Below are 19,659 nucleotides of genomic sequence, written 5' to 3' on the forward strand. Positions count from 1 at the left end.
ACAGAACCAGACTGGAGCATACACAGGGCCCTTTCCACCCCCTCTCGGTAGTTGCTAGTTACGTTATTTTTAACACAAACCTTTAGCTCTGAAACTACAATGAAGCCTTTGACTTGGCTGTTGGTTGATACTGAGATATTGGCAAAAACAATTTATACTATAAGCGATTCTCTGAGTTTCCTGTAAAATCAGCGCCCAGACCAGCGGAAGGGAATTGGAACTGGAATGTCATTGCCCAAAGCCAGCTTGCTGGTGGGGAGTGTGCAGGGGACCCTCACGTCCTGGCTCCCTCCACGTAGTGTCTGCGGCCGATTCAGCCCCAGGCCCGCTGGCCGCATTCCCTCTGCTGTGTTGTTCAGAAACACTTCAGTGACTGTCTCACCCCGCGTGCGTGGAGTCGCCTCTGAGATCTCCAGTGTCTGAGAAGCAGCCCTGGGGCCGCGGGTGTGACGTCCCTTTGGCTGGGTGTCGAGTTCCAGGTCAGAGTGAGCACTGTGATGAGGCCGCTGGCAGTGTCACTGCGCAGGGAGGGGGGACAGAGGAGACCCTCCCAGCCCCTCCCAGCCCCTCCCGCCACCCCCAGCTCTGCGGGGTGGGGAGGGGGGCCTCAGGCGTCCGAGTTCTTTTGTTGGAACCAGTGTGGTGGGGATCGTTTTCCTGCACTTGGACCTGACGGGGCACTGCCTTTTATTCTGAAGACTTGTGCGCTCAGCTCAGGGAAATGCTATCCCGCTATCTCCTGTCCTTCCTGATCTCTTCTTTCCTCTTAGAACTCCTGGTACATGTCTGTTAGGACTTCCAGCTGGTTCTTCCACGTCTCTTGCTGTTTCTCTTGTATTTCTCACATTTAGTTTTTGGAGTTTTCACTTTATTTTTTTACATTTGAAAAGTGGAGCAATAACTGACATAACAGTGAAACCCATCTGAGGTGAACAAGCAGGTGTACGTACCTGTAACCACGTTCTCCATTACACGGGTTCCCTTGCCCCCAGATTCTCAGCTCTGCACCCCGCACCCTCCACCCCCCGCCCAGAGTCAAGTACCCTTCTGGTTTCAACCCCACTTGCTAGGTTTGCCATTTCTGGAATTTGGGGCTGTTTTGGTCGGAGCCACTTGAAACTCCGTGTATTCATCTTCTGTGGATGCCTGTTTCTTTGTCTTGGGTGGGTACCCAGCGGGTGGGGAGCTGGGCCTAGAGCTGGGTGGGGACCTGCCGCCTGCACTTCCAGCAGCCTCCCTGGTGCCCAGCGGCTGAAGCGATCCTTCTTTTCGTTTGATCCTGCTGCTGGGTGTGAAGTGGGACCTTGCGGTTGTCATGGCATTTTCCTGGTGACTTGGGATGCTGAGTACCTTTTCATGTGCTGTTTGGCCATTTCTCCATGTTCTTTTGTGACGTGTCTGTTTGTCTTTTATTATTACTGAGTTACAGGAGTTCGTCTGTATTCTGGAGCTGAGTCCCAGGTCAGATACCTGTACTGGGAACAGTTTCTCTCAGTTGGTAGCTTGACTTTTATCTTCTTAAGTAAATCATCATTTTTGATAAGTGGAATTTGTTTTCATGTTTTTATCTAGATTAAACTTTGACTTTTTGTACTTACTGTTTCATTGGGTTATAGAATATCTTTTTTTAAACATTGAGCTTTAATTTGTGCGAGCTCTTTCTCGATTGTTACTTTATAAATGGAAGCTTGGTTTTATTTATGTGTGTCAGCCTGTTGGATCCTTATGAGGGCATGAACTAGATGGTTTTGAAGTTGCCTTTGTCCCTGAGTTGTTTCTCTGGGATCAGCCATGCCAGGGGTTCCTCCTGGCATTTCTTTGCTCTGTGGGTGATCACGCTATCTGGTCCCACTTGTGCATGGACAGGCTGGAGGGTGGGGTAGGTGGGAGGGAGAGTGTGTAAACGGGTACAGCCCCACTTTGGGTAGAGTTCCTTAACCAGATGACCTTGTCATGATCCCGGGGCCCCCCTCTCCTCTCTGGATTGGTTAGGGTCTGCCTTGATGTCCTTTGGGGTTTTTTGGAAGGACCCGAAGGGTCTTGGCCTGTGTTTCCTTTCAGCTCTGATTTTTCCCCTTATCTGTCCAATTGCATCTCAGTCTTCCTGGAACTCTTCAAAGCCCCCTCATCCGTGTTCAGTTGTGTTTATGTTTCTCTGGGGGTGGTCCTCCTGCTGGGAGGGCCAGGCGTGTGTTGCATGGGCTCTGTGGGCCGTTGGACCAGGATGGAGGTGATACTGGGGGCCGCGTGCTCAGGCGTGGGGAGAAGGCCAACCTGGGGCCTTTGGAATGAGGTTCGTCTGTGAGACGAGTGTTCGTGCTTTGTTCTGAGCGCTCTGTGGTCAGAATCTATGGGCAAGTTTTAGGCAGAGAAGGGCCAGGCTCCAGGCAGCTGGGGTGGACGAGGTGGGGGGTGGGTGGTGGTAGATGCAGGAGGGGGTCACTGCAGCCTGTGGGTCATGGTACTGGAGGGTGTTGACATGTGCTGAGCGTGTTAGACGCAGGTTGCCCCGGGCCCGGGAGGTTTGTGTGCTGTGTGCCCAGTGCCGACGCGGGCTGGCCTGGGTCTTTTCTTCACTGCTCTCGGCTTGGAGCTCTCTCTTGGCTTTCTGGTTCTCATCCGCATGGTTGTAAACGCATCCTCAAAGTTGCGTGTCAGTTCTTTCCGTTGGTGGACGTGCGGGGAGCAAAGGCACAGGCATCTTTATGAGGAAGCCTGTGAGCACGGCAGTGGGCTTCGTGGTGTCTCTGGCTTCTGGAGACCTTTTCCCTGAGCTCCCCGTGCAGGGTGTGACTCCCCTGGGTTGGCCCTGCCCTCGGTCCTGCTCCCTAAGCAGAAGCAGCTGAGGGAGCCGCCTGGCCGCGCCTGCCCAAGCTCACCTGGCTGGGGAAGGCTGTTCCAGTGTCCCTCTCAGCTGCGTGTCCCTGCAGGACCGGAAGCTCACCAAGTTGGAGCGGCAGCGGTTCAAGGAGGAGGCCGAAATGCTGAAGGGCCTGCAGCACCCCAACATCGTGCGCTTCTACGACTTCTGGGAGTCCAGCGCCAAGGGCAAGCGCTGCATCGTGCTGGTGACCGAGCTCATGACCTCGGGGACGCTGAAGACGTGAGCACACCACCTGCCTGGCTGGCGGGGGCCTCAGGCTGGGCCTGGCCCCAGGAGTGTGGCCCCGTGGCAGGGCGTCCTGACTGGGGGGAGGCCTGCAGCCCTCTCTCACATGTGTCCCCGTCTGAGTGGGAAGCCCTCCCCACACGAGTGGTCCGTGAGCTGTCCCCATCCCCACCCCGCAGGTACCTGAAACGGTTCAAGGTGATGAAGCCCAAGGTGCTGCGCAGTTGGTGCCGGCAGATCCTGAAGGGGCTGCTGTTCCTGCACACCAGGGCGCCCCCAATCATCCACCGGGACCTCAAGTGCGACAACATCTTCATCACCGGGCCCACCGGCTCTGTGAAGATTGGTGACCTGGGCCTGGCCACCCTCAAGAGAGCGTCCTTTGCCAAGAGCGTGATAGGTAAGCCTGCGTCTTTGCACCCCTTCCCTCCTCGGCCAGACTGCGGCCCTGCATTGGCCTGTGTGGGTCCCTGGCTGTGTGGTCAGCTGGTGAGGAGCCCGATGACAGGCAGGCGGGGGCTCTGCGGCGGGTCCTGCGGGGGCCGCTCCGCGGTGGGGAGGCGGCCCCGAGGCCTGGAGGGAGCCCCGGGATGTTTGGGCTGGAGTAAGCATGCTTTCGGGGGGGTCAGTAGGTCTGGGGCCGAGGGATTTGGTGTGGATGCCCGTTTACTGGCCATTTTTTCCTCTGTATTTCTTGTCCTCCTGAGAAATTACCCTGCAGCCTTTCTGGGTGGGACCCCAGGCCACAGCTGCCATCCACAGCATCTGGTGTCTGTATGCCGGCCTCAGGCAGGGTCCTGGCACACAGGGGGCCCTGTGTCCACAGGGTCCATGTCCCAGCTTTGCAAAGAGAGTGCTTGGAGGGGCTTCGGGGCAGCTGTTTATGGGGTTCAGGACATTGAGAAAGCCCCAGCGTGCTGCAGGGCCATGGCTTTAGCTGTGGCCCTGGAAGCCATCCCAGAGATGGCTGTGTAAACATTTCGATGACCCCTATCTACTTTTTAACACAGTAGTTAGTTCATGCTAGTTTTCATCTGCTGTGGTAAAAAACTGGGACATTGTGAAAATCTTCCAAAGTTAACAGAGAAGTTAAAAGCAGCCTCACTGAAGCGGATGCCCGTTCCTTGTATTCAGCTCCACAGAAGCTCAGGTGGCCCTCTCTTCGTAGGAGGATGGCGGGATTTTTAAGCAAGAAGTTTGTTATAGAAACAGTAAAAAAACCCAGACCAGTGTAACGAAAGGAAAAATCAGCCATAAGCCCACTGGCCAGACAAGTCACTTTGGTCTGTGTTGTGGTTTGAATAGGTGAGGTCAGCGTGTACATGTATCTTATATTTTGTTTATTTTACTCAGCCTATCGTAAGTCTCCATGTCCTTACAAATTCAGGCTGAGCATTATTTTAAAACCTTTTGTGCTTAAGAATGCATGAGCTGTCCCCACCTTAGCACCTCCCAGGTCGCCGTCAGGGGAAGTGCACCTGCCCGGCCAGCCCCGATGACCCTGATCGTCGTCTGTGCTGCCTCGTGCTCTGCTGTGTGCTGTGGCTGGCTGGGAGATTTGGGGCCTTTCGGGGTTTTTGCAGTTTAGGCAGTCCTGTGGTGACCACAGGTTCTCGTCTGTTCTGGGTGCTCCGGCCGGGCGGGGAGCGTGTGCTGCCTGGGGCTCTGCCTCGGTGAAAGACACCTTCAGCCTTTCAGGCACAGATCCTCCCCTGGGAAAGAACAGTCCCAGCTCTATGGGCTGACCCAGCCCAGAATCCGGAGGGTCCAGGCGGAATTGTCTGAAACTTGTCTGCGGAAAACTCCTGTTTGAATCAGGATTTCAGGACCTGTGGGTGGGGGAGGAGGCCTGGGGCTCCGAGGGGTCCTGGGGGCTCCCCGGCCGATGACCGCTGGCCCTGTGTCTTGCTCCCGGCCACAGGCACCCCTGAGTTCATGGCCCCCGAGATGTATGAGGAGCACTACGACGAGTCCGTGGACGTGTACGCGTTCGGGATGTGCATGCTGGAGATGGCCACCTCGGAGTACCCCTACTCGGAGTGCCAGAACGCCGCCCAGATCTACCGGAAGGTCACCTGCGTGAGTGCCGGCCGCTGTGCACGCTGCGCGTCCCCGCGGGATTCCGTGCGCCTTTGTGACATCCTCACAGCGGCTGTGTGAGGACGGGGATGAGGCCATTTCCCAGATGGAGAAATGGGGGTGGAAGCCACACAACAGTAATAATGTGGGTGTTAGGGCTGTGCCGGAGGCTGTCGTCTGGGCCTCCCAGTGCAGCAAGACTAGGGGCCCCGCCAGGTGCCCAGGCCCCTGTCCTCAGAACCCCTCGTCTGGGCCACTCGGGGGTCTGCTGGCTTTTCCGCCTTCCAGTATGTCCCCAGATTTGATCGGACAGGTCATCCTACACTCCCTGTGTGGCTTTCCTGCTTGGGGGGGGAACATAGACGGAGCGTCCCAGGCGGGGCGGCAGGACTGTGGCTTTCCTGGGTCCCAGTCCGTTGCCACCCGTCTGTGCCCGCAGCCTGGCCCCACGGCCTCCACGTAGGGGCTGTGTCACTATAGACCCTCGTTACTTCTGCATGATGAGCCTGGCTGTTACCACCCAGGGCAGTGCCCTCATCCCGCTCTCCTCCCTGAGCCCTCCGTCAGGGTCACAGCTTGTCTCTCTGCTTCGGTTCTTTAGTTCTGAGTTAGCGGTCACTTGTGCCCTCTGAGCCCCTCCTGCGTGCCGCTGAGGCTGTGCGGTGGGAGCGCAGGGTCCTTGGCTGCTGGCATTTGTGGGTGTGGGTCAGAGACCCACAGAGAGGTGTGCAACGCCCAGTGACGCTGGCAGGAGAGAGCTGTGGACAGTGTCCTCCAGGGGGTTGGGAGACCTGAGGGACGTGCCAGGGTCGGGATACGGGAAGGCAGCCTGGAGACCCTCATGCTGTCCATCTGCTGGTCTGGGGTCACATGGACCGAGCCCTCCGGGTGTGCTCCTCAGCCGTCCTGGTTCTCCTAGCAGCCCGACTGCCCTGTTTAGGCCCCAGGAAACACGACATGGCCGGGCTCCCAAGGCTCCTGTGTTGCCCATGCTCAACCCCCCGGCCTCCCCGAGGATATCAGGCGGGATTGTGACCTGGTCCTCGTGTGTCCTTTGTTCAGTGACACCCTTGCGCTTCTGCTGGCCCCTCACTCACTGTGCACCCACATGCTCGCTGGTCCAGCCTGTGACCCAGGGTCTGGCTTTCTGCTGTCCCGACTCTGTTTCTGAGCCCAGATGTGTGAGCCCCTTCAGAACAGCGTCTTGATTTTCTGTTATGCTTTGCACCGGCTTCAGGGGCCTCAGTCTTTCAGAGAGTGAAACGACAGTGTGTGCACACTTACCTGTGTTTATAGTTTCTCAGACCACCTGGCCCCACAGGCACTTGGCCCTTCCTCCTGGCATAATTAAACCTCTTTCTCTGTTGGCTTCAGTGGAAAGGCATAGGGGTCTCACTCATCTCCAAGGGGAAACCCTCGGCCACTTCTAAAGCCCAGGGTTCTGTCTCCTGCAGACTTTCCCGCACGTCGGATATAACACGACCCCAGTGGTTACGGGCACACGTCCTGGGGGTTAGGAGTTTGGTGGGCACAGTGGGGCCACACCTGGGTTTGTGGGAGTCACGGGGGGTCCTGTGCTTCCTGGTCTGTCCATGGACGGGCCACCCCCTTCCTACCCTCCCTCATTATGGGGAAATGTATGCTTCCCGTTCTGTACATTAAAAAAGAAATCAGGATAGGCCTTCGAAGGCAGAGTCTTGTTTAAGGAGGAAGAATGTGGATACTTGAGCCCTCAGTGTGTTTAAAGTGTTTAAAAACCAGGTGCCCCTCAGGCAACCCCCTCTTCCAGCAGATTACAAGTGAACTCTGTGGGCTGACCCTTGCTTCTCCTGAAATCCCTGTCTGCCAGTTCTGCTCCCTTCCTGCCATGACCACAGGGTTGAGCAGTGGCCGCCCCCTGCTGGCACCTGCCACGTCTCTGGTCAGTGTGGATGCTGGGCCACACGCTGACACCCCCAGCCTGAAAGTCAGCTGGCCTGGCCACTAGCTACGGAACTGCATGGTGGAATTGCATGGCAGACCGTTTGCAAAACCTTCGAGCTACCAGGCCTTGAAAGTCAATCCCGCTGTGGCCACAGTGGGGCCAGAGGCTCTGGTGGCCCTTGGCCAGCAGCAGTACCCACAGATAGTACCCTCAGCACCCTTGAGCGGGGTGTGGTGAGAAAGGCCGGCCTTATGTGGGGGGCAGTTCCTCCTCCAGCCTCTGAGACCCTCTGGGTGGCACTGGAAGCCCTGGCTGGCTGGCTGTGGCTTCAGACGGTCCACCCCAGCTTCTGCGTCAGCAGAGTGAGCATGTGTCCCCCAGTTGCCCTTCCCCAGACCTCACTACTACAGCCCACGTATCCCCCAAATCTCTGCACTTCCTCCCTGTTCTTCTTCTACAGGGGTTAGTGTGAGGTGGGCAGGAAACAGACCCCTCGGAGAGGTCACTTTTGTGTCAGGTGACTCTGCTTATGTCATCTGCAGGGCATCAAGCCAGCCAGCTTTGAGAAAGTGCACGATCCAGAAATCAAGGAGATTATTGGGGAGTGTATCTGCAAAAATAAGGAAGAGAGGTGAGTTCCCGGCAGCACTGCATCTAGGATGTTTCTTCTGCTGAATTCTTTCCAGCTGGCCTGCAGAGAGCTTTGGGAGATGGCTGCTTCAGGCCATGGGCGTCCTGGGTGCAAGCAGGCCCTCCGGGCAGTCCGTGGGCAGCCCCTGGAACACACTCCCAGACTTTGGGGACCGTCCTGGAGCCCCTTCTTTCCTTTGCTGAGTGCTTCTTGCCCACCCAGCTTGGAGCAGGGGGGCTCCTGGGGCCTCGCTCTGCCCCTTACTGCCTTTTCTCTGTGTTGTCCCTGGTGGGCCCCTCTGTCCCCCGGCCTTCAGGACACGCCTGTGCCTGTGCTCCCTGGTTTGTCTCTTCCTGCCCTCTCCTCTCAACTGCAGGCTGCATGTTCATGCACCTGTGTCTGAGCCACCCCAAACCCCTGCAGGTTATCATGTCCAAGTGAGAGACGCCCCCAAAACCAGCGCCCACCTCCGCAGCTGGTCAGCCAGGAAACTGGGCGTCTCTTCTGAGCTTTGCTCCCTCCTCCCGCTTCCCCCACTTCCTCTCTTCTTTCTGCCCCTGTCTTTCCTCTCTTGCCCATCCCCCACTCCCCCCATGCCTCCTCCCCCCTCCCCTCACGTTTTCCTCACCCCCTCATGTGCCCTCCTGGCCCATGCACACCCAGCACATGACCACCCTGGCACTGGCCCCAGCGGTGGTCACTGTCCTTTCCCACAGCCATCATCTCGAAGGCAGGGGCCTGGTCCTGATCCCTGGACCTTCTTTCCTGCCCCCTGCGGGTTTTATTCTTTAAGAAAAATATAACCCATGTTATATTTTTGGGTTATATTGTGATTATATGAGTTATATTGTGAGATATAACCCATGTTAGAGAAGTACAAGAAAAACCACACAGGCCAAAGCATCCTCAGAGTAAACCCTGCAAAACCACCTTCCAGTCCAGGACCTACAGGCAGCCCAGGGACCGTGACCTGGGCCCCCCCCCGCCCCCCGCCCCCCCCCCCCCCCCCCCCCCCCCCCCGCCTTTATCCCCTCTCCACCCCCAGGGGACCTCAACCAACCTCTGATCCTCCCTAGCGGCCATGACCTCGGCCCCTCTCCTGGGGCCCTGTAGCGTTTGTCAGCCTTGCTGAGGGTCACCTCATCTGGGTGTCCCCCCTTTCATTTTGAGGTAGCTGACCACAGGGGTTGGGCCACTAGAGCTCACAGCCCACGGTGACCACAGATTTGACCTTGGGAGGAAGCCAGGCCTGGGATAATGCATGGATCCCTTCGTGCTGCGGATGGGAACTAAACTAGTGTTTGGCTGAGGTGGTTACCATGGCAACACCCAGTAGCCACACCTTCCCTGTCCTCAGGAGTTTCCCAAAATTCCCCTGAAAATGGGTCCAGTTCAGTCTTACCTAGAGCCAGGTATCTTTGTGACGACTCAGCTCACCTGCCCCTCAGCAAGCCTATGTCTATACAGCAGAGTTTGGCTTGAAATTCTTTTCTGGATTCCCTGAGTCTCTCACCGTGGGCGTGTGTTCTTTTTATAATCAGAGAAAAGTCTTAACTACTACCCAGTGATATGTGGCTGGGAGTATTTTTTCCTCCCCGGGAGTTAGGGAATGCACATGCAAACTGTTGTGTGCCCCCTGGAGGACAGAGACTGCCCAGCAGGTAGTAAGTAGTCAGAGAACTTTCCAGAGGCAGCTGGGTGTTTCCTGGCCCCAGCACCCCTGTTCAGGGTTTCCCAGCAGGTGTGTCCCTCAGCCTCCCCCTCCCCAGGTATGAGATCAAGGACTTGCTCAGCCACGCCTTCTTCGCGGAGGACACGGGCGTGAGGGTGGAGCTGGCCGAGGAAGACCATGGCAGGAAGTCCACCATTGCCCTGCGGCTCTGGGTCGAGGACCCCAAGAAACTGAAGGGCAAACCCAAGGACAATGGGGCCATTGAGTTCACTTTCGACCTGGAAAGGGAAACGCCGGACGACGTGGCTCAGGAGATGGTAATGCTATGCTCGCTTGCTGTGGTGGTGGGTGGGCTGTGGCAAATCGTGGCACGTGCTTAGAAAGCCTGTGGTTTCCAAAGATTAGAACAAAGTCAGAAAGGGTGCACGGTCCCAGCCAGAGGGCAGTCTGGAGGAGGACCATTCATCAGGTGCCTCTGTGAAGGACAGCACAGATGGGGGTCCCCGCACCACCTGGACGCTGGACACCCACTCAGGAACGAACGGTGCAGAGAGGGGCCCAGGACCTGGTGTAGCAGGAAAGGCCTTTTCAGCCAGCTCCTTGCTGCCTTTGTGTAAATGTGGGCCTTTGAGTTTGCATCTGTTTCATTTTGGTTTTAAGGGGCCTTGTGGCCCAGAAGGTCCAGTGGAGCAGGGTTGTGGGGGTGTTCAGTGTGGCAGAGGGAGAAAGGGGCATGTGAGAAAGTGATGAGACACTGATTTTCACTGGAAACTGAGCAGAAGTAAAAACCAACTTGCTCATTGCAGGGGAACCAGCACTTGCTGTGCTGTTGTAACCATACGAAGTGCACGCCCCTTTCCCTCTCCTTCTAAATGAACGCTTTACTGAATATAGCACATCTATCAAAAGTGTGCATAAGTCACAAGGGTACGGCCGCCATTCTCCACAACTGGACTCCGTGAACTTGGATGGGCTTTAAGAGTGGGAAGTGGACCGTGGTGTAGAGGGTGGGTGGGAGCTGTGGCGGGAGGCCGCCTGTGCAGGCTCTGTGGGCAGCACATCCACCTGCGGTTCTCCAGGACCTGCTCAGAGCTCGAAACAGAGGCTGGCTTTACCATGTTGGTGTGGGAGCCTCATGGAGGGGCCCAGGCACATGGCCTGTGAGGCGTCCGGGGGGCTAGGTGTGGGTGATGTAGCAGGTCCATGTGGGACGGAGCAGGAGTGAACGGCCACCATGCCCAGCAGCCTGCGCCCCCGCTGCACCGGGCACGTGCAGCTGGGTGAGGTGTTCCTGTGGGTGGCCCAGAGCCCAGGTCACGACCACCCCACACCTTCCCAGCCGCCAGCAACATCCCGGGGCCTAGAAACAGACGCATGTGCTGTAAGCGGGTTTAATGGGTCTCTAGCTCCCTGCGTCCGGGAGGCTCTCCCACGGACCTTGCCTGGTGCGCTGTCGGATTGCTGTGTGTTTGCTGGGAGTTGTGTTAAGATAATAACCAGCATGGTAGTCTTGAGAACGGAGCATCTCCCCTTCTCCTTGTGCTGTGACATCGCTGTCTCGTTCCGCTTCCTGCTGAAATTTAAAGCACTAGCATAAGTAATGAGCGAGGGGGTGTGCCGGCCAGTAGCCTGTGAGCCAAGGTTCCAGAGAGCAGGTCATGTGCAGAATGTCCTGGGGGGACCTTTGGGGCTGACCAGGTGGCAGTGGACGGGGACAGCCCCTGGGGCAGCCTGGGGGGTGTGCCCCTCTGGGATGCTGAGGTCGCGCCGCCGCAGCAGCTCCAGAAGCACAGACAGTGCTTCCGTCACCCGTGAGCGTCACCTCTCTGCAGCTGTGAGGGCACTGGGGAGCCTTCCTGCCCCAGAAGGGATTCGGGCTTCAGTGGGAGCCAGGCAGGGTCAAGTATGTAGTCCCAGGAGGACAACGGGCGTTGGCGCTGAGGGGTTCCATGTGTTGGTGCTGCTCAGCGCCATCTGTGCCTCAGCCACCTGTGGCTCAGCGTCTCGGATTCAGTCGCTTTCCTGGGTCCCGCCCCCCCCCCAGCCCCCCGCCAGAGGACTGGTCTCAGTCTAGATGCCCAGCGCCTCCTGCCGCATAGCCGCCTTCCCCAGGCGCCTCCTCAGCAGTCCTGGCACTTGGCTGCAGTGGTGGGCAGCGGAGGCCAGCCCCGTGCTGCCTTCCCCCGTCCTCTGTGCCCGTGCGGGGGGCGCGTGCCTGTGTTCAGGTAAAGAATAAAAATGAAACAACGTAAAGAATAAAAATGAAACAACACGTCCCTACTGCTCTGCTGAGGAAACAGAAGTCCAGCGCCTTGCAGCCAGCTGCGCTGACCTGAAAGCGGCTGCGGTCCCCCAGAGGGGTCTTCATCGCACTGGCTGCTGCTCCTGGCTCCTGGTTGGGCCCTGTGGTGGTGCGGGCTCCGGCGGACACCAGGGTCCGGGCCCTCCCTGGGCCTGGGAGCACAGTCCCCGGGCCCCTCCTGGGCCACCCCTGGGCCGGGCCCCGGGGCCCTGAGGAGGCGCCCCAGCTGCTCTGCAGGGTGGTCGCTGACCCCCCGCGCGGTAAGTCAGCACACATGTTTCTTCAAAACTTAAAGTAACAGAGACAACCATGAATGAAACACCAGTGTCAGTTGTCATAACGGAAGGCCACTTCATAAGGAAACTCAATGGGAGCACAGGGTGTCACCGTACTGTGGGTCTGGGGACCTGGAACGGTGTCTGGGCTGCCTTGTTCTCACGTAGTAGCCGACATCAGTGAGTGCTGGGTGTGGAAGATGTTCCAGAACTTGATGAGGCCGCCCGAGGGTGGGAGGGAGGCGGATGCACAGTTTCTCTTCTGCCCCTAAATCCACATCTGAAGTCACCCCTGCAGGACTTGCAGGCAGGGACATGGGGGTTGTGGGGAGCGTGTGTGGGCGGGGAACAGGGCGTGAGGCCCGGGGGCTGAGGGCAGGGTGGGTTCTCTGGGCCTGGGCTGCCTCTGATCCGGAGGTGTCCCCTCGGTGTGGGCCGTCAGGGGCGGGAAGAAGGACTGGGGCCCAGCCCCCGGGATTCTTGAGTCCGAGGTGCCAGCCCTTCCCCTGTCCTCACAGTCTCCAGATAACGGGACGTCCCAGTAAGGCATAGAATTGGCCAAATCCTTCCCTGTTTGGGAAAAAATAGAAGAAACACCTTGGAGAGGATTGCTGGGGGCAGGGGGGAGCCTGTGAAGACGGAGACAGAAGGAAAAATGGGTCATGGGCAAAAAATAGAAGCGGCAGGATCATGTGTGAGTGGCCTCGGGCAGGTGGCTGCGTGGGCCCCGCTGGGCGGCAGGCAGGGCCGACCCCAGGCTCAGCCCCTCAATCACCCTGGCGATGTGGGTGGCCTTGCTCACACCTCCGCCCTCCTGGGCTGAGCCTGCTGGGGCTTGGGTGTCAGTAGGGTTCGTTCTGTCAGAGTTGTCTTCTGAAACGAGTTTTTGAACTAATCGCAGACTTAACAGAAAAGTTGCAAATGTGTGACGCAGAACTGTTTTGAGTTGACATTGCAGCCTGATGCCCCGTGAACCCGAATATGCGGTGTCTGCTTCTCCCAGATAAGGACTTTCCTGTACAGCCGCCCAGGCAGTAGGAACCGGGGGGCACCCCAGCCCCACTCAGGACCCCCCGTTGCCCGGTGGAGCCTTCACAAGTCAGGGGCACGTCCGCTTCAGTAGTCCTGCCACCTTGCTCAGCTCCCTCTCGATCCATCAGTGCGGTTGCAGGAGTGCTGGGCGCACACCGGCTCTCCAAGGATGCTTCCTGTGATCGCGTGGTTGCGGGGTGCCTGCCGCAGTCATAATTAGGAACTGTTTTGTGGGGAGGTACCTTGGAACTATGCAAATGTCCCAGTTTCACCAAATTTTCCATTTATTTCTATCTCTGCACTCACGGTAGGTTACAGGTGCCAGTGGTGATTTACCTGTCACTGTGCAGCAAATGACCCAAGCCAGCACTGTGCACGTGACCTCCCCCGGTCTCCGAGGTCAGGAACCGGCAGTAGTGGCTTAGCAGGCAGGCACTTTGGACTCAGGGCCCTGCATGAGGTGTGGCCAGGGCTGACTGGGGCCGATGGTCGGCGTCCACACTTACTCACCTGGCTGCTGCTGGGAGATTTAGTTTCCAGCCAGGAGGGTTGTTCCACAGGGGCACTCATGATGCAAGCGATCCACAGGAGGGAGAGACTCGAGGCGAGGGAGCAACGGAGAAGCAGACAGTGCGAAGACATGTCCCTCTTTGTGGAACCTCGTACTGGCAGTGCCACCACAGATCACTTGTGCTCCTCCTGTGTGCATTTGTGGATACGCCTTTCAAGCATCATGGTGTCACTGTGTATTTTGATGCTCAGAATGTCAGTTTGGCCAGTGGGCGGCCCTGGGTGCTGGCTGTCTCCCTCCATGGCTGCCATTCTCCAAGCACATCCTCACGTTGTGGCACAAGCTGACGTCCAGGCCCCTTTGTCCTCTCCCTGCGGACCTAAACCTGCTCTTGCGTGGGAGCCTGCGCTCTTAGCGGCGCGTCCTGGTTCTGCGTGTGCGTTCGGTCGTGGTTGCCCTCAGTGATCAGTTCAGAAGCACATCTGTGTATTGTGCACACGCTACGCCGTATGCGCACGCGTCTGTCGACATCTGCATGTGTTTGTCTGTTGTGCATTGAAAGCTGCGAGTTCACACAGTTCCCGACCAGCACCACAAGATTCCTTCTCTGGTTTCTCACTTTCCACGTGGGGATGCCGTGGTGACAGCGAGCGGCCTGGCTTCCTTCTGCTGTCTTGTGGTTTGGCCATGAATATCCTTGGAGAGAGCCGTGACGTTTCCTGGCGAGCCTCGGCTCCTTTACACATGCTCCAAATGCTCTGTTGAGTAAATCAGGTTCAGAATTTTGCCAGACACAGTTCATACCTTTTCAGTCTCAAGTTACAGAATGTGCTTCTTTCCCGGTCTCCCCGACTTCTAAGAGAAGGCCACAGACAGCAAGGGCTGTGCATCCCCGTCCTGTGGTTCCTGAACACACATTGGGCCAGCACCTCCTTCCTACCCTGAGGCAGCCCCCGGGCCCAGCTGACGAGCTGCTCCAGGGTGAGAGGAGGATTAGGGTCCCCTGTCCTTACCCAGCCCTTTGGTAAGAGCACCTGCCATGTCGTCATTCTCCCAGGAGTTGTTCCAGGAGCTAGGTCACTGCAGGTTTGGATGGTCACTCCCGGTGGATTTATAGTCGGTGGCTGGAGGGTATTTCCTTATGGGATGACGAAGGCATCCCTGAAAGACAAGGGTGAAAATCCCCTGAGGAGGGAATTTTCAGCAGAGATTGCATGAGCCAGAGGTGCCAGTGCAGGCGGCAGGATGGGCCCAGCAGTGGGATGTGCCTGCGAGGTGGTCCCAGTAATGACAGGTGACTCCCTTTACAGATTGAGTCGGGGTTCTTTCATGAGAGCGATGTGAAGATTGTGGCCAAATCCATCCGCGACCGCGTGGCCCTGATCCAGTGGCGGCGAGAAAGGATCCGGCCAGCGCTGCAGCCCCAGGAGCAGCGGGAGCCAGGCAGCCCCGAGAAGGCCAGGGGCCCACACGCGCCCCTGCAAGTCCAGGTGACCTACCACGCACAGGCCGGGCTCCTGGAGCCCGAGGAGCCTGAGGCTGACCAGCACCACCTCCCCACCGCGCTGCCAGCCAGCGCCACCTCCCTGGCCTGTGAGTACTGCTGTCCCCCATGCCTGCCCCGGCTCACCCTGCAGGTGTGGGCCATTGGTACGGGCAAGCCTTCTCAAGGGGGTCGTTGGGAGCATCCCCAATGTTAAAGAGAACAGACCAGAGGGGTTTAAGGCTTGCCTCTCAGGACAGTTGGGGACAAATGTGCAGGCAGACCCGGGACCTCCCGTGCCCCTCAGGACAGGAGGGGACAAACGTGCAGGCAGACCCGGGACCTCACGTGCCCCTCAGGACAGGAGGGGACAAACGTGTAGGCAGACCCGGGACCTCCCGTGCCCCTCAGGACAGGAGGGGACAAACGTGCAGGCAGACCCGGGACCTCCCGTGCCCCTCAGGACAGTTGGGGACAAACGTGCAGGCAGACCCGGGACCTCCCGTGCCCCTCAGGACAGTTGGGGACAAACGTGCAGGCAGACCCGGGACCTCCCGTGCCCCTCAGGACAGGAGGGGACAAACGTGCAGGCAGACCCGGGACCTCCCGTGCCCCTCAGGACAGGAGGGGACAAACATGCAGGCAGATCCGGGACCTCCCGTGCCCCTCAGGACAGTTGGGGACAAACGTGCAGGCAGACCCGGGACCTCCCGTGCCCCTCAGGACAGGAGGGGACAAACGTGCAGGCAGACCCGGGACCTCCCGTGCCCCTCAGGACAGTTGGGGACAAACGTGCAGGCAGACCCGGGACCTCCCGTGCCCCTCAGGACAGTTGGGGACAAACGTGCAGGCAGACCCGGGACCTCCCATGCCCCTCAGGACAGTTGGGGACAAACGTGCAGGCAGACCCGGGACCTCCCGTGCCCCTCAGGACAGGAGGGGACAAACGTGCAGGCAGACCCGGGACCTCCCGTGCCCCTCAGGACAGAAGGGGACAAACGTGCAGGCAGATCCGGGACCTCCCGTGCCCCTCAGGACAGTTGGGGACAAACGTGCAGGCAGACCCGGGCCCTCCCGTGCCCCTCAGGACAGGAGGGGACAAACGTGCAGGCAGACCCGGGACCTCCCGTGCCCCTCAGGACAGGAGGGGACAAACGTGCAGGCAGACCCGGGACCTCCCGTGCCCCTCAGGACAGTTGGGGACAAACGTGCAGGCAGACCCGGGACCTCCCGTGCCCCTCAGGACAGTTGGGGACAAACGTGCAGGCAGACCCGGGACCTCCCGTGCCCCTCAGGACAGGAGGGGACAAACGTGCAGGCAGACCCGGGACCTCCCGTGCCCCTCAGGACAGTTGGGGACAAACGTGCAGGCAGACCCGGGACCTCCCGTGCCCCTCAGGACAGTTGGGGACAAACGTGCAGGCAGACCCGGGACCTCCCATGCCCCTCAGGACAGTTGGGGACAAACGTGCAGGCAGACCCGGGACCTCCCGTGCCCCTCAGGACAGGAGGGGACAAACGTGCAGGCAGACCCGGGACCTCCCGTGCCCCTCAGGACAGAAGGGGACAAACGTGCAGGCAGATCCGGGACCTCCCGTGCCCCTCAGGACAGTCGGGGACAAACGTGCAGGCAGACCCGGGACCTCCCGTGCCCCTCAGGACAGGAGGGGACAAACGTGCAGGCAGACCCGGGACCTCCCGTGCCCCTCAGGACAGGAGGGGACAAACGTGCAGGCAGACCCGGGACCTCCCGTGCCCCTCAGGACAGTTGGGGACAAACGTGCAGGCAGACCCGGGACCTCCCGTGCCCCTCAGGACAGGAGGGGACAAACGTGCAGGCAGACCCGGGACCTCCCGTGCCCCTCAGGACAGGAGGGGACAAACGTGCAGGCCGACCCGGGACCTCCCGTGCCCCTCAGGACAGGAGGGGACAAACGTGCAGGCAGACCCGGGACCTCCCGTGCCCCTCAGGACAGTTGGAGACAAACGTGCAGGCAGACCCGGGACCTCCCGTGCCCCTCAGGACAGTTGGGGACAAACGTGCAGGCAGACCCGGGACCTCCCGTGCCCCTCAGGACAGGAGGGGACAAACGTGCAGGCAGACCCGGGACCTCCCGTGCCCCTCAGGACAGCTGGGGACAAACGTGCAGGCGGGACCTCCTGTGCTGCGAGCCAGCAGGATGCAGTGGCTCAGTTGGCTGCTCTCCCGCCTGGAGGATGTTAGTCTCAGCCACATGGCTGCCTGGGCTCAGTGTGGCCGCTGCACCCATGAGAGAGTCTGTGCCAAGACACCTTTGTTCTGGGTTGCCATTGGCTGCAGGTGGAGCAGTCATGCCACTGCGACCTTTGTTTCCGGGAGTGTGCGTCTCCAAGATTATCTCCCTTGTAGTGCGGAACCTTTGGGCCTGTTGTCTGTTTACCGGGGGTGTTGCTGATGGGCAGTGGGATCGCTTTGTACCTGGCTTCATCTCAGAGCACCGGAAGTCAGAACCCAGTGTCGTCTGCAAGTCTAGCAGAAATGTGTCCTGCCTTTGCCCTCAGTGTCCCCAAATGCAGCTGTGAGCTGAGGACGGCGGCCGTGGCCTGTTCTGTCTGTCTGAGAAAAGTGTGCAGAGAGCTGAACAGCCTGTTGAAGCCACTGTTTCCGTGTGTTCACATGGAAAGACGAAACAGTTTAATTTGTTTAATGGCACACCCTTCGTGTGTCATTAAAGTAGCTGAACGTCCTTCAGAGTCGGCTGTGCCATTTAAAAGCAGTGGCTGGCTGTCACTTGGAGACGGTTTGCTTAGTGTTTACTTCCTTCTGATCTGCTCAAGTTTGCTTTGGAGAATAAAATTGCTGCATTATCGTGTTTCATTTTCTGGTAAACCAAAAATACTGATTAAAGAGCATAAACTTTTTCTAGGAAAAAGCACTGCACACTTTTAAAATGCAATTGTTAGTCGAACAATTTCTAGGACAGGAATTAAAACATCTTTTTTTGTTGTACTTTGGAGGGACAGTATGGACCTAGAATAGGCCCTGCTGTGGTCCGAGGTCAGGATGCAGCTTTGACCCATTGTGTAGACAGAACGGGATCAACAGATGAGTTCAGTTCAGGGTGGTCATTCTGTCTGCAAACAGACCCCTTCCTTCCAGCTCAGAAGGATTGTGCATGCTTCACGCAGCGGCTACACTTCTCTGCCAGGAGAAGTGAATGTTTTATGGATAAAGTGTTTTTTACCATTTATTGTAATTTTTTAAAAATAAGTAACATTCACGTCATACAAAATTCAAAAAGTGCAAGATGGTGAACAGCAAAAGTCAGTTACTATTCCTCTCTGGAGGCCACTGATGTTACCTGTCCCTTAACTGTACCTTTTTCCAGAGAGAGCCTACACATGATTGCTCACGCACACACACATGCACACATGCACACACGTGCACACGTGCACTCCTGCCTCTGTGCCACAACCCAGCGCACGCTGTCACTCAGCACTGTCACTGCACTCAGTTGGATGCAGACAGGAGGCCTGTGCGCAGCTGTCCTCTGGCCACAGTGCCCGTGGATGGTAACAGTGCCCGTGGATGGCTGGCTGTGCTTCATGGAGGTAACCTGATGGGGATGCCAGGCCGCGCACATCGCGAGAGAAAGGACCTGACCTTAGGTAACAAGATTGGCACACACGCATGTTCATATGTTGGAAGGTTCAGCAAACATCACAGTTTATGAGTCTCCATTACGTTTTCTGCTGCGTAACTATGCACCACAATCCACATCAAGCTCAGTGAGGGGGCTTGGCCTAGCACCTGATGACTGCAAGAGAGTAGTTTGTCAGTAGGTTTAAAAGCAATTTTTTAAACCAATTTTTAATTATACAAATACTAAACATGTCCACTTAAATAATTTTAAATGTTACATGTACAGTTAGAGTTGCTTTATGTGAAATCTGTGAGGTCTGTACCCATTCTCATGCATCCTCTCTCTCTCTCTCTCTCTCTGTTTCTGTGTCTGTGCTTCCGTCTTGTGCAAGCACACTCTGCCTCTGTCTTCGTCTGTCTGTCTCTCTCCTCTCTCTGTCTTTACTTCTCTCTCCCCTTTCTCTGTGTCAGTGGAAATCACTACCAGACACCTCATTAAAAACCAGAGCCATTTGTCTCATTGGTTTTGCACAATCAAATCTCAGTATTGTGTCTTCCATGGTTAAAATAAGTTCTGATCAACCCTGGGAAAAAATTATTTTGATGCAAAGCTGACAAGATCCCCTTTTATTTTAGTTGTTTGAAGTTGCAAAGGGACATTGTGCTGAGAATCTGAAATGTGCTTCCCTGTAGGAATAGCTTGGTGTTCAAAGGTGACAAATCGTAATGTTTGTGTAGCTTTAGAATCTGGAAGCAGTAAACTAGAAGTGCCATTTCAAGTAGGTTTTTGTTTGTCACTCTTTACTCGCAGGACCACACAGGTGACCTGCCTTCCTTGGTGCGTTTGGGCAGATGAGCTGTGGGCTGTGTGGGTCCTGTCCTGGGGGCTGCTTGCCACTGTGGCCACTTTCACTGGCCATGCTGGGCTAAGTGGCTGAGGCCATGGGGCCTCTGGGTCCCCTCTCATGGCCTCTCTGCGGGATACGGGCCTTGTCAGCCCCATTTTTCAACCAAGTTAG

General features: G+C 57.5%; 1 protein-coding gene across 1 annotated transcript in view; it reads left to right on the forward strand.

Moving 5' to 3' along the window:
• WNK2 (WNK lysine deficient protein kinase 2) overlaps positions 1–19,659 on the forward strand; it is a 110,558-nt gene that overhangs the window by 28,046 nt on the left and 62,853 nt on the right. Inside the window, exons 3-8 of the mRNA XM_033122000.1 lie at positions 2,931–3,103; positions 3,289–3,509; positions 5,031–5,188; positions 7,655–7,743; positions 9,513–9,732; positions 14,846–15,128. Of these exons, the coding sequence (XP_032977891.1) occupies positions 2,931–3,103; positions 3,289–3,509; positions 5,031–5,188; positions 7,655–7,743; positions 9,513–9,732; positions 14,846–15,128 (1,144 nt within the window). The remainder of the gene's footprint in view (positions 1–2,930; positions 3,104–3,288; positions 3,510–5,030; positions 5,189–7,654; positions 7,744–9,512; positions 9,733–14,845; positions 15,129–19,659) is intronic.

Source organism: Rhinolophus ferrumequinum, chromosome 12, assembly GCF_004115265.2.
Source record: "Rhinolophus ferrumequinum isolate MPI-CBG mRhiFer1 chromosome 12, mRhiFer1_v1.p, whole genome shotgun sequence".
Lineage (NCBI taxonomy): Eukaryota > Metazoa > Chordata > Mammalia > Chiroptera > Rhinolophidae > Rhinolophus > Rhinolophus ferrumequinum.